Source organism: Melampsora larici-populina (assembly GCF_000204055.1).
Source record: "Melampsora larici-populina 98AG31 unplaced genomic scaffold MELLAscaffold_36, whole genome shotgun sequence".
Lineage (NCBI taxonomy): Eukaryota > Fungi > Basidiomycota > Pucciniomycetes > Pucciniales > Melampsoraceae > Melampsora > Melampsora laricis-populina.
The window spans coordinates 500534-517492 of NW_006768800.1; the positions used below are offsets into that span (position 1 = coordinate 500534).

A 16959-nucleotide genomic window follows, 5' to 3' on the forward strand; every position below is an offset into this window, starting at 1 on the left:
GTGAACACTTCCCAAGGGAGATTTTTCGTGTACAGAGGATTTTTCTCTGTGTGTCCTAGGCTAGCTAGTGTATATGTCCCGAACCGGGTTCTTCCGAGTCCCCGCGGCCCGGTTGAAAGATAACCTTCCGAAACGGCCCCCGGTACCGTCTGCCATTTTCTTCTAATTTGCGTATCGGCTCATATTTTTTTCGCAAGTGTGCATCTTCGCTTCAAGGCCACCTTTCATTTGTATATTCATTCCTTTGAGACTTCGATTTGAACTTCTCCACGCATCATGTCCTGATACTTTTCATATTTGTCAAATTGCTCATCTGTTGGGACTGTTGTACAGTCATGTAAGAAAGGCTTGCTCAATTTTGCCCTATTTTGCCCCCAAAACTTGAGCGAATTGGCGGGGAATTTGGGGCAAGCTTTTCTTAAATGACTGTACCTCATTAGCTTTGAATCTACCCATGCCATCAACTGTCCTAGGTATACAAACCTCTACTGTGAATGCAAACAAATCTGTAGCCTCGTAGCCAAAGTTTCCACCAGTCAAAACTCGTCGCGTAGACTCCCAGAATGCTCCTCAGTGAAGAGGTCATCATCCAGGTCCACAGCACGCCGTTGTCCTAGGTCTTTGCACAATTGTGCGCTCATTACGAAATTGCCTGATTCCACAATGCCCTTGATTCCGACTTGGCCCAGCGCTTCCGTCTTCGAAAATGTATTTGACATACTCCTTTCCACATATTATGTTTCGTTTGCGGCATTGCACAATGAGTCCAGGCACAGAGCTCATGCGTTCCCTGCCGATCACGTCATGCGTCACCAACCCCAGCACTTGATGGCTGGATGTGTGGTATAGAATCCCTGAGCTTGGCCAGCCGAAATGGTGCCTTTGTCTAGCTTCACGCGCTTGGAAGCTGCCTGAGGTGTTCCTGAGTTCCGTTTGATGATCAGCTCTCAAATCACATATAAAAAGCGCTTGTCTCACCCTCAACCTCGAACCTCATCACTCACAACAAACACATTTATTTACCCGCTAAACTTGATTAGAAATCTTTTACCCAACTCTTTCATCAGTCTGAATCACTCTTGTCCTCTCCTACTGCCCCTTTTTTGATTTCATTATACCTCATCAAAACCCTTTGCCCTTATTTTTTTAAATCCTAAAACAACCAAGATGTCCAGCCCAAACGCTCAACCCGTGGCACCTAAATCTGTCGCTCCAATCACCTCCTGCAGCGGGGCCATTGTGAGAAGCGGTACGGAGAATGAAGCTGGCGGAAGCAACCTGGTCACTCCCAGACGCTCAGGACGGCAAATCCCTAACCGTAAGGCCTTTCTCTCTTCAGTACTTGGTAATGACTGCTAGCTGACATATGTTCGACATTCATTTATGTCAGATGGGAAAACTCCATCTAGGGAGCTGAGGATGAGCGCTCGCACTCGCCGTCTCATGTACGGCGAAACCTCGACGACGGACACCGAACAGGTCACCCCAGACCGAGTTCGACAAGTCAACCGCAGCATGGCGAGAAACAATGCATCAAGGCCGCGGAACCGGCAGATCGCCAGCACGGAAGAGGCCAGGGAGAAATCGAGGCCGACTACGCGCCCAAGTGGAACTCGACCACTTGATTCACAGGATGGTAGCGATACCAATCCATTCCAATTCTATAGGTGTTACGAGACGCCTATAGACCATATTTTACCATTGCCGGAGGAAGAACCCGAGGTCATCGAGATCTTCATAGAGGATAGTCCGGGAAAAGTTTCAAGTCCTCTACCTCGATCTTGAGATCTTCTTTCTCTGATTGCTTTCTCCTTGTATATTATTGTTTTTCCCTTAATCAGTTCATCAAATTTGCATAGTAGTCTTTTTTTTCTAGTCTCAATTTATATCCTTTTTTCATCTTATTGTAGCAGTACCGTAGCATTAAAGTTTAATTTGTTTTACTTGATTAATTTTTCTTTACAAGTTTTCTTTTTTATTCTATCTCTCAGCAGTACCTCAGTCATCTTTTCACTTATTTTACTTTCTTCTTTTTCTTTTAAACTTTCTCGATTTATCAAGTTCTTGTTTTCCTTTTTTTTTGAATTATCATCTCTTACTTTTTTGGCTTTGAAACAAAACTTGATGGATACTCGATCCTGACCTTTTTAAAATTTTATTTGATCTCGAAAGAGGTTTGAGATACCTTTCATGAGACGTCTCAGTTTGGTCGCGTTGTGAGTCTGATGCCATGTAAAGAGCCTTGCTTTTGAGAGTGAGAGGCTAGAACGATGACCTTCGGAACCCTTTGAATCCCCTGTTTGCGATAGAGGAGAGAACAAAACACGAGGTTTGATTTGAAAGGCAAATCAAGAGAGAATGTTCAAAGGTCCAGACCCATAATAAAATAAATTTAGCAGATCAACCTACTCCCAGTATGGTCTGTTGGTACTAATATTCCTCTCAGCGACTGCTTAATAAATGGATATGTTCCAAAAATCAAAGTAAATAGGAACTTCAACTTTTCATAAGAAATGCCTATCGCTCAGACACAAAATAGTTTCCCAACCTTTGAAATCCAAGAAATAAGAAGACGTATAAGAAAAGAGCATATACAAAAAAATGACGATTTCATCTTTCTTAAGTACATTTTTAACTTCAAACATCTCCCAGAGAACCAACATTTCGTAATTATCTTATACATCTCTCCTTCAAGTTCAACCAAACCAATTTTTCCAATTTGTAAAACATCACTTCATCATCGTCTGTCATACGACATTTACCCAATATTTTATCTTTGAATCCCCAAAGAAAATGTAAATTATTCAACACCTAGAATAATAGGAGCACAGAGTCATGATGTTCTAATCATCAAAGAGATACAAACTGAACTTAAAAAACTCTGAAAAACCAACCCGCGTTCTGCATCATAATAACTAACCAAGATCCCTCACCTCCAGGGAAATTCATTTAATTGATCAAACAAATTCCTTCATAAGAAAAACTCACCAATAATTTCCAAAAAAAGTAAATCATAATCAAAGAACCCAATAAACCGTTTCAAAGATCTTACAATCTCTAAATCAAGAACTCATTCCATATCTCATAATTCACTTTACATATATATATTTATCTCAATTGAAATATCACTACTATTCACTACTATTCATAACAAAACACAAAAACACAAAAAACACAAAGAACACACCTTAAACTTCTTAAACTCTAATGATTAAACCACAAACCACAAAAAAAAAACTCAAACCATCAAAACAAAAACCCCATTCAACTTCTTCAATCCCTCCAATTGTACCAAAGCATCCTCCAAAAATACCTTTCTACAAACCAAACCCCCCAACCCCTTAGGTAACCATACCAAACCGAAAAAAAAACCTTTCCAATGAATTAAATTTTAAATCAAGTAGTAGGTCTACGTTTCTTTGCAGCTTCTCTAACAGCTGCAACTCTTGCTTGATAAGCAGGTAAAGCATTCACCCTTCTACTTTGACTTTGTCGAATCTCATCATTAGCAAATCCAGGAATCCTTATATTCCAAGACCGTTCTATTCAAATCAAACCACCCCCAAAAAAAAACCCAACAGAAAAAAAAAGAAAAAAAAGAATAGTTGGATGAATTTCGGAAAATCATCAAAAAAAACTTGAACTTTTTCTTTTGCATCTTTTTTTTCAAATCTAGAATTGAAAATCATCCAAAAAAATTGGCTTACCTAAATGTAATTGAATATCTTTAGTTTCAAGTCGATCTGATTTTCTATGTTTAGCAAGTTGACACGAAAACCTTGTGACCGAATCAATAAACTCATCCGCCAATTCCAACAAAAGCTAATCCAATCCGAAAAAAAAAACAAAAAAACACACGCCTAGTAAGCTTTTCTGTACCAATCAAATCTACATCAAAAAGTTCCAATCTACTTACATCTTCTACCTCTGCTTCTAATCTTTCACTAGGATCGATACTTTCCACCAACTCTTGAATTTTCCTCTTGGACAGAATCCTACTACTACTCGTACTTTCTTGTCCTCCTCTCCCATTCGGATCATGATGATGAGAATTAGATTGTCCTAATGCTTCATGAATCCCATTCACAGGTGGTCTATGAAGTGTAGTACCTGAAAGTGTAGTAGAAGTAGCATGTCCTCCTGTTAATGTCGGTCTTGGAGCTGGGAAAGGTGATGGAACTGGTGATGTAGGTCTTGGGGTCGGTACTTCTCGTGGTACAACAGGGGCATTATGTGTTGTAGATGGTCCTGATGTGGTGGATGTGACTGGTTGCGAACTGGCTTGTTGTTGTGCTGCAATCGCACTATATTGTTGTGATTGTTGTGTGCTCGTCGTAGGATTCACAGCAGCTTTAGGAAGTTGAGTTGAGCTTGGAAATCCCTGGGTAGGAGGAGTGACGCGTGTGATCGGCTCGGAAGGGGCTACATTCTGTGAACTTGGTGCCGGTAAGGAAGTTTCACGTGTTTGAGCGACCGGAGGTGAAGTGACTCGGCAAGCAGCCGGAGACAAGTGTTGGGCTAGGTTACCATTCAAATTATTACTCTGAGATTGTTGAGCCATATGTAATGGATTGATCGATGCAGCGGATGGAGGTCGAGGAGAAGGTGCCGTATTAGCCGATTGATTTAGAGGAGATCCCACATTAGTCGGTGGTGTTCCTACATTCTTAGCCGTCACTGGTCTAGCAGCGATCACTCGACGAGCAAGATCAGAAGCCGTATTATTAGGAGGACTAGTGACGTTATGTAAAGCTGGAGGTGATGAGGCAGGTCCCATCATAGATTGTTGAGAAGAATTCGGACGAGAGATCGATTGCATGAGGTTATTAGAATTCACGTTTGTAGGATTAGGAGATGGACTATTCCGACCCGAGATCAGATTCAATGGACGAGGACTAGAAGCTGAAGTAGGAGCCAGATTACGACTGAGTGGTCGAGCTATGTTATGAGCAGCACCACCAGGAGGTTGTGAAGGGATTGGCATTCCAGACATCATTTGTTGTTGACGTTGATAGGCTACTGAAAGATGAGCACGTTGAACATCATTCGGATGTTGTGGTTGACCAGTCTGTCCAGCAGGTTGAAATCCTTGAGAACCCGGCATCAAAGGTGTAGTAGCTGGACTACCTACATTCGGATCTCTTCGAATCCCAAGTTGAGTCATCCGTGTGGCTAAAGCTTCACGAAGTTCACGACCTCTCATGGCTGCATTTTCACGTTCGACTTGAGTAAGATTTGGATTCTTTAATAACTCTTGAGTTTGACGAAACTGAGCAATAGTCTGAGTTAATTGAAGATCGCCTGAGAGCATATGGACTGAATCTGGCATTCTTGCTTGCTGCATGTTAGGCTGTGCCACCGAATTTGATTGTTGAGGAGATGAATAATGATGGGTGATCGGTTGTTGTTGAAGTTGTAAGGGCACTTGAGGATTAGGGTGAGAAGATTGCATAAATGCATTGTTTCCATTCGCTAAGTAATGCAGGGATGTAAGTCATGCGGTCAGTTTTTTTTAGCTTGGTTGAAAGAAGGGAGGGACTAGGCCACTGACGATGCTGATGAAGTACGTGTTGAGAAGGTAGCTTACCAGGTTCAAGATGTTGAGTCTGATGAGTTTGATGAGTTGACTGTTGTTGCTGCTGTTGTTGTTGCTGTTGTTGTTGCTGCTGCTGCAGTTGCTGTTGTTGTTGTTGCTGCTGCTGCTGCTGTTGTTGTTGTTGATTTTGATGAAGTTGTTGTTGTTGTGTGGCAAGTTCAAGTTGATACATTTTAAAAGCAGTAGGATTACCTTTCATATAGAGTGAAAATGAGCTCATTTGATCGGGAGTAAGTTGACCTGAAGCAGCAGCTTGACAAAGTGTACGTTGTAATTCTGGATTGGTATTTAAAGTAGCCCAATGAGAAGTAGGTGGTTGATTTCCGATCGATGATGTTTGATGTAAGTCATTTTGAGGAACGTGATTAGTTGCAGTGGGTGGTCTTTGTACTGGAAAGGTTGGATTCATTTTGATTTTAATTCAGATTGAATATATGAAGATGAATGAGTGTTTGTTTGACTTTCATTAACTAAGTAAGTGTTTGTTCTTTGATTTCTTTCTTGATGATATATAATCTTGATGATATCTTTGGGATGGTTAGTTAGTTAGTTCTGGTTGGTTGGTGTTTGATTTGAATTGAATGGTAAACAGTCAAGAGTCAAAGAACTAAAATTGATCAGATCAACCTTTAACTTCCTGGTACCGACCGTAGTTAGGTCACCGAACACGCTTAAGCTCTACTTAGGCTAGGTGTTTTGTACCTTAGGGTGTTCATTTCAACTCGATCGAGAGGTTTCAAGGACTGTGACATATCTGAACGCGAGAGCCTTGAGTCAGAGTGATCAAAGAAGCAATATTGCCATTGCCAACAGCGTCATACAAGAGGAAAAACACAAAACTCACAAAGATTATCTCAGGACGAGGAAGAGGAAGAGGATGAAACAAAGAGCGTCGTAGGACTACTTCACAATCCAACATGAACATCTCGAAGTCTCCCTTTAAAGTCTCAAGGATGATGACTGTTTTTTGTTCACACTCATTCATCTGTTCATATCCTTTGAACGAGTAATTAGAATTGATCTTGCTTAGACCTTACTGGTCTAATTCCCAAGCCAAGAGCGTCGTACAAAAAGGAAACAATAGTTCCTCAAAAGATCTTATCCTAGCCAATTGTTAAAAAGGAATAAAGAGCCTGAGACTAACAATCACAAGTATTGATCGCAAGAAGTATGATGTATGATCAAGCACGTTTGAACTGCAAAAAACCAATCTTTTTGCATCCCAAACCGTATAAAGAACAAAGCAAGAGGATGAAGCTTTTCTCAGCCTCACAGCTCTCTATTCGCAAGTAGCGCGTTTGTTGAGAAGACCGGTCTATAAATTGCCCACATCCTCACTTATCCCTTCCCACGGATCCTCCACAATACCATCTCATCCCATATATTCCTCCCAACGTCTCTACTCATTGCAACCTCTTGGCCATTGGTGCGTCATGCTGATATAAAGCGCCCTCGTCAAGCCCCTACCACCATGAGTAGAAGTGCCGTCCAATGAACCACACCCAACGGAACAACGATCTCCAAACTTCAAAAGGTCAAACCGAGTCAACGACATGAAAGTACACTTCTATCAGATCGGTCTGTAAAAATTCACGAAAACAAAATGAGAATGTCTTCTGATGATTGATTCATACTGTTCTCGTGATCATTTTAAGCGACCAATCTATTAGTCAGAGTATCTCCAACTCGTTCAACCTTTTTTTCTTCATCATTCTTTCCATTTGATGTGCCTTTCTTTTTGTGCTTCAAATGTTCATGATTCTCATTCTTATCTCATGATAAAACAACCAATGCGCCAGAAACTTTCGAATACTAGGTTGTGATAAGAATGCAAGATTAGGAATATCAAGTTTAAGCAATGTCGATCATGAAATTAGAGGGCTTGAATGACTTCTTGATGGTCTTCTAACTGCTTGAGCTATGGTACATGCACACCGACCAGTCAGAACAACATCAGCTATGTTTCATAATTCATCATTCCATTTCCTTCTTCATATCATCATGGCAAATATAGAATGAATTTTTCAATCTGAATTCTTCATCCAGTATTCGAATCAAAGCCCTCCATGTACTTCATAGAGAATTAAAAAAAGATATGTCTAAACCAATAAACCATGAAGAAGTTTCTTGTTGAAAGTTGAGATGGATATAGATCATTGGATCTCTTCAAAGCCTTGTCATCATCTTATATATGTACATACTTACTTACCAAAACACATCGAGAAAAACATTCTCTTCAATCCTCATACATATCTTTGTAAGAAATATATATACACTTATCTTCAAATATATATATATGTATTAAAAAAGACAATGATTTTTCCTTAACTTGTTTCTTTACTAAAATTAATTTATCTAAAATTTTGAAGGAAATTTAAAATCAAAAAAAAAACTTTCAAGAAGATTTCAAGGTAAAATAAGTTAATATTTACTCATCTTTTGGTGGTTATATCTATGACTTCTATAAATTCTTGAGAGGGATGATGATTCAAAACTGCTTTGGTGACGTCACATCGACGATTCAACGACTGATGAGTCATGAGCATATGATTTTCAAGCACACATTCAACATTAGCATACGTAAACTGTGTATATGTAATGCTTATACCGAATATACTACAGTTTCAGATTGCAATGCAGTTCTGAATGAGCCAAACCAAAGAACCGCTTCGATCAACAAAGCAAGTTCCTGACCAAACCCAACTAACAAACCCATCCCAAAACCCACCCAGAAAGAGTGTTCATCAACTTTCCTACCAATCTGATTCGAAATCATGACAACATCAGAAAACGAACTACTAGCAGCCGAAGTAGAATTCCAATCAGAACAACCCATCTCACCAAACCAAGATGAAGAACAAAAAATGAAGATTTCAAAAGAACCCAATCATTCGATTTCTGAAATCATTCAAGACGATCAACCAAGAAAAAAATTAAAACTTACTGAAGCAGATAAGAAAAGAAATGTTAGAATGTTTGGTGCTTTAATGGTAAATGTTTTCTTTCTACTGAAAACTATTGACAATGAGGATCGTTTGGTAAGATTGTATACATTGACGCGATTGATGGGTTTGAATGATTTGATAATCTTTAGGGTACACTAAGTAAATTCCAAGACGAAACGTCCAAAACTCGACAAACCGAAGCAGTAAGTCACCCCACCACCTCAATCCAAATCCAAAACCACCAAATCTAATCCAGAACAATCGACCCTTCTATCTTCTTTATAGGCACAACGTCGAGCAGCCGTAGAGAATAGGTTACAAGCTAAACTAAAAATCGAATCTGAAGCTTTACATCAACTAAGGACATATGAACTTGAAGAAAAGAACCTGAAGAGTTCAGTGATCAGGAAAACCGAAGAACTAGCCCAACTTTCGGAATGCGTGAGTCTTTTTCCATCCACCAAATCATCGATCATCATCCAAACCTAATCAATCATCTTTTCCTGACTTTTTGCTTTGGTGGAATCTTTGGGGCGAATGGGTTCTTTGTTTTAGAATCTTATTCATTTTTCAAATCAATTAGCTTTTTCAAATTATCTTTGTACATCTTCTACTAATGTTTTAGAAACTGACAATCTCGAACCTCCTGTTACTTCACATCCTTTGAATCATCATCCCATAAGACCGATTTACTGGTTACCCAACAAGTTACTTCCAGAACAAGAAGAACGTATAGATCGGTAAGTCGTTCACTCTTTGTTCCCCCCCTCGATCAGTTCATCATCTCTTGATCTTACATTCGATCTGACATTTTTCATTTCTTTAGTCAACGTAGGGAAACTCGTGAGGTGGTTGAAGATCAACAAAGGATTTGGTTAGAAGAAAAATCCAACAAACAAGTTAAGTTTCAACTTCATTAGATCAATAATCTCCCACCAAAAACCCATCCGCATTTCATCACCATTGATGCCTTTTTACTAAACTTTTTCGGATTTTAAAAACACAAACAGAATGAATTAGAACAATTATGTATTGCACGTGATACAAGATTAGCCGAGATTGAAGCCGAAAAACTTAAATCTAAACAAGAAGCATCATCTTCTACCATGATGAACAGTACGACTGAAGTTCAACCGATCATTGAAGATCCCATCAATCCATCGGTTCGAGATTTATCTGATATTCAAATGAGAGATGAAACTGAAGGTAGACAAGATACGCCTGATCTTTCGAATCTTACTGGAAGGGATGAAGATGCTGTTGAATATTGAAATCATAATTGTAAGTATAAGATGTTCATCTTCTAAATAAATTCATTGTTCAATCTTATACTAATTATTATTTTTGAATCTCTGGAAATAGATGTGTTGAATTTGGTGAATCCGATTCGGTCAATTCTCACTTAATGCTTACTTCACTGATGTTTCACAGGTCAAAACAAGGCTCAAAGAACACACGTTTCTATCCTCATGTTTCGGTTCTAATGACTTTTCTTTATTATTAATGATCCCAATATCAAACTAATGTATTTACCAGACAAGTAAAGTAATCTTTGCTTAAAACCAGGGTCTGTAGATCTAATTGTTATAACAAAAGCGTTATGAACATCATTAGATTTAATGCTTTTGCAGTTGTTATACAGAGGTTTAATGGATAATGATCGAGTGGATGATTTGGTCTGTGGGCCTTTGTTCTACACAAGATATAGATATATTTTACTGAAGAAACCATCTTACAATTGATAAGGTTTCTGAAACACGAAAAGATAAAGTTGAAGGATCATTGGTTATAATTTTAAACTAGTTGAACCTTTTGAGATCTCTACCACTACTTTTCCAAATTGTTTACCATCTTTAAGAATTTCAAAAGCTTCTTCTACAGATTCAAAACCCAATAAAGTTTTAAATATAATAGGTTTGATTTGATGAGCTTCAATGAAATCAATCATTTCATGAAACTCTTGTAGAGATCCCATAGTACTTGTTTTGATTTCTAAGTTTTTTAGAACTTCTGACATGGTGATTGAGATGGGTGATCCAGTGGTTCTAATTATACAGTACATAAGAAAAATGGATTGGTTTGGTTACTTGATTTAATCTTTAGCTTGATCTTCTCACTTACGATCCATAAGAAACTATTTGACCACCATCACGTAAAAGTTTTCTACACTTTTGCAAAATATCACCTCCACTTGAATCGATCACAACATCTAATAAAGGTTCATCTTCAGGTAACAAGGAAACCAAACGACTAGGCCAATCATCTACCAACCCCAAAGATTCAAAAACATTTATCAACTTAAACCAAAAACACGAGTTTGGGCAAATGAATGAATTAAACTTACTTTGTTTATAATTTACTCCATCTTGTGCTCCAAGATCTTTTGCTAATTTCATTTTCTCTTCACTACCACTACTTACCCAAACCCTTGCACCCAGAGCCAAACAAAACTGTAACACAAACGTAGCTACTCCACCACCTATTCCAGTAACCAAAACGTTCATGTTAGGTTTGATTTTAGCTTTTGTAAGTACGATTCTGTAAGCTGTTAGACCAGCTAAAGGAATACAAGCAGCACTTGGACCGATCATGTGTGATGGGATCGGTTTACAATGGGATGAAAGTACATTGATGTATTCTGTAAATGTTCCAAGACCTTTACTGAGCTTTGTGCCACCTAAGATTCCAAATGGTTTCCCTTTGATATCTGGACCTCTAGGATCTTTTAACCAATTCAGAGCAGGATAAATGAGGACTTGTTGAGCGTGTAAGGGATGGTCAATTGGATCGATGATGATTCCAGTACAATCTGATCCTAAGATTGATGATGAAAGGATCCCGGGGTAAAGGCCTTTACGGATCCAAACATCACGATGGTTTAAAGAAAAGGAAATGATTCGGACCGTCACTTCGTCTTTGGTTCGGGGACGAAGTGGTACATCTAGAATTGATGTTTTGTGCCAAGTGGGGGTTTCGGATGGCAGTGAGGTTTGAAGAACGATTGATTTGGTTGTTGAGGGTATTGTGGTCATTGTTGAGGAATGTATGATGTGATGTGGTAGATTTATGGATGACCACTGGAATCGGATGAAGTCAAAGTGCATTTATCATACCAATGACGTCAGATAGGCTCCATCCCTCACAAAATGTATTTGACTGCCAAAACTACAGAATGAAAACTACTTTTTCAAGTTCCCACATCTGATCTGATCTGATTCCTGAACGCTTTGTTTCCCAGAGACACAGGTCTGGATCATGATCTTTTCGAAACTCTGGAACCGGCAATCAATTTACACAAAATAATAGGGAAAAACGGCAAAGAAGAAGTACTAACTCATGCACTATGGCACACCTTGATTCAGTAAGTTTTTAATAAGCAAGAACAAGACACAAGCCAAGGGTTATGTACAACAAATTATGATTGTGGTACTTTTAGTTATCAAAACTCTTGAGCAATCTTTTTTCTTGTCGAGTGACACAGGGGGGAAGTAACAAGGAGAGCTCGAATGCTTTGGAATCGATCTTCTCGATGAGAGGTTGTAGATTTTCATCATTCTCACGATTCTAAATCACTCTTAAGTAAGATATCCAATTCAGTTATATGCGTTGCTCAAGCTTTTCATAATTCCTGATGAAACCGTACTGCAGTCAATTTAGAAGGTAAGAGGAATCGGAGCCCATAAGTCAGTGATCAGTCTCATATCGTCATTTTGCACCACTACTTGCAGCGTTACTACTTATAATTGGCCTTCCGAATTGATGCGCAACATAGACTGATGATTGTTGAGCGCTGATTTGCTACTCCTTGGGTTTGATTTCTTAGAATAGCTTTGTATTTGACTATGTGACGGAGAAATGGATATGAAATGAAGAGAAGGAGTAACTTTCTTCGACCTTGGAGTCAAGGGCTGTCAAGGGATTACGATTCCACCGTGACCGAACTACGAATCATAATGATACCAGTTGTCAAGGACTCAAGTTTCAACCACCAGATTTGTAAAGGATGATGAAGAATATCAGATCTTCGACCTCATTCGTCACCCAGGTAAATATAAACTGATCAACTTATTGAACCCCTCTGAATTGCATTGAGGTTGTTATAGACGGGGAAAATGAAAAAAAAAACGAATCGTTGAAGTTGTGGTTGATAGTCAAGTCACATACCTACAACGAAAAAGATCACACGAAATCTAGGCCAACAGGATTTGATGTTCAAAATTCAATTTTCTCCAACTCCTCACGCTTTGCTCGTCACAGTGACTTAATCTTTGTATCACTTCTTGTGGATAATCCTCCTTTTTCTTTAAAAGAATTTATTCAGTTGGTCCAAAATCAACCTCCAATAAGAACCTATATCTCCTCATCGCCTTACATCAAATTTACAAACCTTAGATCATCAACCTACCTGAGTTCAATTCGAGCATTTAAATAAATCCAATTAAACAAGAAAAACAAATTTATTTGTTTAAGCACAAGGACAGATGCTCGGAGGTTATGGAAGCGACTGGACTCGCCGTCGATATTCTGAAACAGAAGGGAAATCCGAAATTTGTACTGAATTAGCAACAACCTTATCAAAAAGTACAACCCCTCAACCCACCAAAGTTCGTAGATTATCATTTGCTCGACATGCTTCAGTGATCGAATCAACTACTGGAACATCATCACAACCTAGGATTCCATTACAAATTTCAAAAACTTTTAATTTTCGTCATCAAACTGATCAAGAAGCTCCAACATCTTTTAAAGACTTGATTGGTGAGAAATCTAGATCTGGTAGTTATTCTTCTAATACTACTGAAGAAATTACTACTACTTCAAGTGAACATGATTCTACTACCATCTCTTTGGAAGTTCAGTCTATACTAGATGGATCATCGAAAAAACCATTTCATATGGCTAATTTCGAGTGTTTCTTACAAGACTCTAAGAAACTTGATCCACTTGAAGAAACAAACTCATGGTTAATACATGCTTCTGTCATGGTGGCATTCTTATTGGAATTCAGAAGGTAAGTTCAATACCCCTGGTTCAAATGCCCATTTGATTAAGTTATCTAATTCTCTCCTTTCAAACCTTTCTTTGAAATTATCAGCTACGCTGAAATGTTTGCTCGTATACCGGCACACGAGAAGACAGCTTCACCTCATCCGTTTGATATCATTTGCATCATCAATTCTGGCTTACCACACAACCCTTCACATCCATCACTCGCGCATACAAGGAATGATGAACGTCGAGCATGTTTTGATGAATATTACAAGAATCATTCTAACGAATACCCTACTCTTGACACAACCAACTCCTCAAAACACTCTCCGGTAAGAAAAGTCAATTGGGCAGCTTCGGTTCGATCATACTCGACCGACCGGCTTGTTGAACCTACTTCAATCTCTCAACCTTATCCATCAAGATCTCGTCGAGCAATCTCAGTCTCGTGCTCCAACATCTCCTCAGCCGTTAGCTCAGTTCTTCCTGATGGCTTAAACCCTGAATCACAACCCATGAGATCTGAGTTCGATGGGTTGATTCAAAAATATTTGGGAAGCCGAAACGCCTGGGATCAAGCAGGTGGACTGTTATCTCAATTTGATGAATTGAAATCCGATTTGATGACACGTGCATTACTAGAAGCTAAATACACAAACCATCCTGCTGTTCTAGCAGGTCTTGTAGAATTTATCCTTCAAGGTCTTAACCAACATGTCATTCCAATCTTTATGGAAAAAACATCAGATCATTCCAAAAAAAACAAAGGTATAATTGCTATCCGAATGGTAGCTGGTTTGTTAATCCTTTTAAGTGCAACTATCCTTGAATTGATCCTTATCATCTTACCATCACCTTTGGCCAAAGCACTTGAGATCAGGACGATTCCAAGATGGTTCCGGTTGACATTCTTACCATTATTTGTGATAAGTACTCTTTTGATTTCTATGGACCGATTCAATATCTGTTGTTTTACTTTTTGGTCGCTCAAGTCTAGTTGTGTTAGTTGTCTATCAAGAAGAAAGATGCAAGGGATTGGTGGTAAATTGAGTCAATCCGAAAAACAAAGTTTAGATAATATGGAAGAAAACTTGTTGGGTAAAAATAGGTGAGTTAACAGTATGAAACATTCCTATTACAGATCAATTTTTGACCAGGGTTTTCTTTTTATCTCTCTCTAGATCTTCTGAGCCCCAAAAAGCACATGAGATGAAGAAGAATGCATGTTGGTGGATTCTCACTTCTTTGGTCCTCACATTACTCTTACAAACCACTTTCTTGCTCTTACCCGCCACACACTTGAAAGAAAAATAACCTAAACTTGATAAATCTTATGTCCTCCTCACCCAAAACTCTCATCCTGACACTTATTTGCTCATGATTAGCATTATGTAACACCACTTCAAGCTTACGATCAACATCTTCTTGTAATTTCTTGATCATTATTTCATTTTTTATGGTTGTAAAGTAGCATGTAAGAGTCCGAACTTAACAAAGTCCCTCGCATGCGGTAAAACCCGGAGCCTGCGTAGGGACTTACGCCAAATGTGACTTTCGTGGCGTGAGAGCATCCACAGCCGTGTGGCATAAACCATGTTGTACGGAAATTTAGGGCAAAATCATCCACAGCCGATGCCCTAAATTTTCACGTAGCTAAGGGAATTCCCTTCGTGCGAGCCAAAATAGGCCAAATATGTTCTATTTTGGCTCGCTTCCTAAATTCATCTGTACCTCGCTTCTCCCATAACTCCCACTTCCACGACCGCACTCCCTGCAGAATATCTCCCTCAGAGCATCCACAGCCGTGCCGTAAATTGGTATCGTACAGAGGGTCGCACGGATCGTTTAGGGAAGTGTTTGAGGCATGATTTTTCACTGATGCACAGCTGTGGTTCCGTACAGTACGGCTTGAAGCATATTTGGCAAGGTGAGTTATGGGTTATTGATCATCAAGGGGGATGATTTGCAGGGAGTGTCAGCAAGGAAGTGGGAGTTTTATGGGAAGAGCAAGGTACGGATGAATTTAGGGAGCAAGCCAAAATAGAACAAATTTCTTCTATTTTGGCTCGCACGGAGGAAATCCCCTTAGCTACGTGACAATTTAGGGCATCGGCTGTGGATGTTTTTGCCCTAAATTTCCGTACAACACGGTTTACGCCACACGGCTGTGGATGCTCTTAATGATCAACTAACCCATAACTCACTTCACAAAATATGCTACAAGCCGTAATGTACGACACCACGGCTGTGCATTGTTCAAAATTTATGCCTCAAACACTTGCCTAAACAATCCGTGCGGCGCTCTGTACAATACAAATTTACGGCACAGCTCAGCTGTGGATGCTCTGAGCGGTCATCGAGTTTAATAGAGGAAAAAAGCACTCAATAGAAAACTTTTGTTACACAAAAGCTTTCCAATTTTTCTTTTGAGAAATAAAAGTCTGGCCTCTTGCGGACCAGACCCTCAATTCAGATCTTCTGTAACTCGAGCCATGCTCAAGTTTCCATTGCCATCCAAAAAACAAAATCTTGATTTTCAAAAACCAACTGCGGTCAAAGACATTATACCGATGACCACAATCTTTTACCATTTGGGCAGAAACCAATGATGGTTTACAAGAGGTCTTTTGAAACCCAAGAGCCAAACCAAGTACACTAATACAATAAGATTGATTGATGAAAGATTCCTGCGAGTCTTTGTTTTCATCCAATTCACATCTTCATCAGAAGTCCAGTGGCCATGCAGACAAGAGCCAATCAAATACAGGCAGAGAGCCTGCTGGCCGCTAAACATAGCGCACCAACATTGACATCCATCTTCTACCTCAGACAAATCAGCGCGACATTCATCAGAACAGTATCTGAAGTAACATTCTTCAACCAGTGCCTCTGCGACACCCTCCTCAGCAAGGTCTAAGGCTGTATCCTTTGAAGCAATGAGTTGACTACAGTGGCCAGTCAAGAAAGATACGAGTTAGTGGATTTCAACTTGAATGGCAAAAAGTAGAAGATTTGGTCATACTGCAGCAAGAAAACTAAGGTTGATGTGTGGACTTTATGTACAATTTCCATTATTGAACTGAAATCTTTCTTTGAAACCGGCTTCTCAGATGTTCCACCAAGTGCTACCCAAGATTTCCACATGCCTGTATCAGAAGAATCTTTTGGATCCCCCCAATATTTTAAAAGAATTGTCTGGATGACATTCCATAGAGTATGTGCAGCTCCGAGAATAGTGATCAGTTTGTTGTGAGCTTCATCCTGATGTTCAGCAGGAAAAGATTTTGTAATTAAGCTTTGAATATTTTTACAGGTACCATGATCTCCCTCAATAACTCATAGCTTTGAAGCATATTCTTCTTCTGAAAGTCCAGTCTGAAATCGCAGCTGTTCAATCATCTCAGCAACACCACCTGCTGAGTTGTCTGA

At 39.3% G+C, this 16959-nt stretch overlaps 5 protein-coding genes across 5 annotated transcripts; 3 read left to right on the plus strand and 2 right to left on the minus strand.

The window, feature by feature from the left end:
• Positions 1 to 1167: 1167 nt before the first annotated feature.
• MELLADRAFT_109400 (uncharacterized protein) lies at positions 1168 to 1785 on the plus strand (the record flags this gene model as incomplete). The annotated part of the gene is made up of 2 exons (XM_007413335.1): positions 1168 to 1318; positions 1391 to 1785. The coding sequence occupies 2 exons, from the start codon at positions 1168 to 1170 to the stop codon at positions 1783 to 1785; spliced, it is 546 nt and encodes a 181-aa protein (XP_007413397.1).
• A 1611-nt stretch (positions 1786 to 3396) lies between these two features.
• Positions 3397 to 4030, minus strand: MELLADRAFT_38078 (uncharacterized protein; the record flags this gene model as incomplete). The annotated part of the gene is made up of 3 exons (XM_007413419.1): positions 3397 to 3542; positions 3708 to 3822; positions 3917 to 4030. Coding segments are annotated over 3 exons (375 nt in total), but the record flags the coding sequence as incomplete, so codon positions are not given.
• A 4284-nt stretch (positions 4031 to 8314) lies between these two features.
• MELLADRAFT_72591 (uncharacterized protein) lies at positions 8315 to 10209 on the plus strand (the record flags this gene model as incomplete). Its single annotated transcript, XM_007413336.1, has 7 exons — positions 8315 to 8586; positions 8691 to 8744; positions 8827 to 8982; positions 9097 to 9281; positions 9368 to 9440; positions 9552 to 9822; positions 9904 to 10209. The coding sequence occupies 6 exons, from the start codon at positions 8371 to 8373 to the stop codon at positions 9810 to 9812; spliced, it is 945 nt and encodes a 314-aa protein (XP_007413398.1).
• Positions 10210 to 10327: 118 nt separating this feature from the next.
• Positions 10328 to 11573, minus strand: MELLADRAFT_117356 (uncharacterized protein; the record flags this gene model as incomplete). The annotated part of the gene is made up of 3 exons (XM_007413418.1): positions 10328 to 10586; positions 10663 to 10804; positions 10886 to 11573. The coding sequence occupies 3 exons, from the start codon at positions 11571 to 11573 to the stop codon at positions 10328 to 10330; spliced, it is 1089 nt and encodes a 362-aa protein (XP_007413480.1).
• Positions 11574 to 13022: 1449 nt separating this feature from the next.
• Positions 13023 to 14844, plus strand: MELLADRAFT_109404 (uncharacterized protein; the record flags this gene model as incomplete). Its single annotated transcript, XM_007413337.1, has 3 exons — positions 13023 to 13552; positions 13637 to 14638; positions 14712 to 14844. 3 exons carry the CDS (start codon positions 13023 to 13025, stop codon positions 14842 to 14844), a joined length of 1665 nt encoding a protein of 554 aa, XP_007413399.1.
• Positions 14845 to 16959: the final 2115 nt, after the last annotated feature.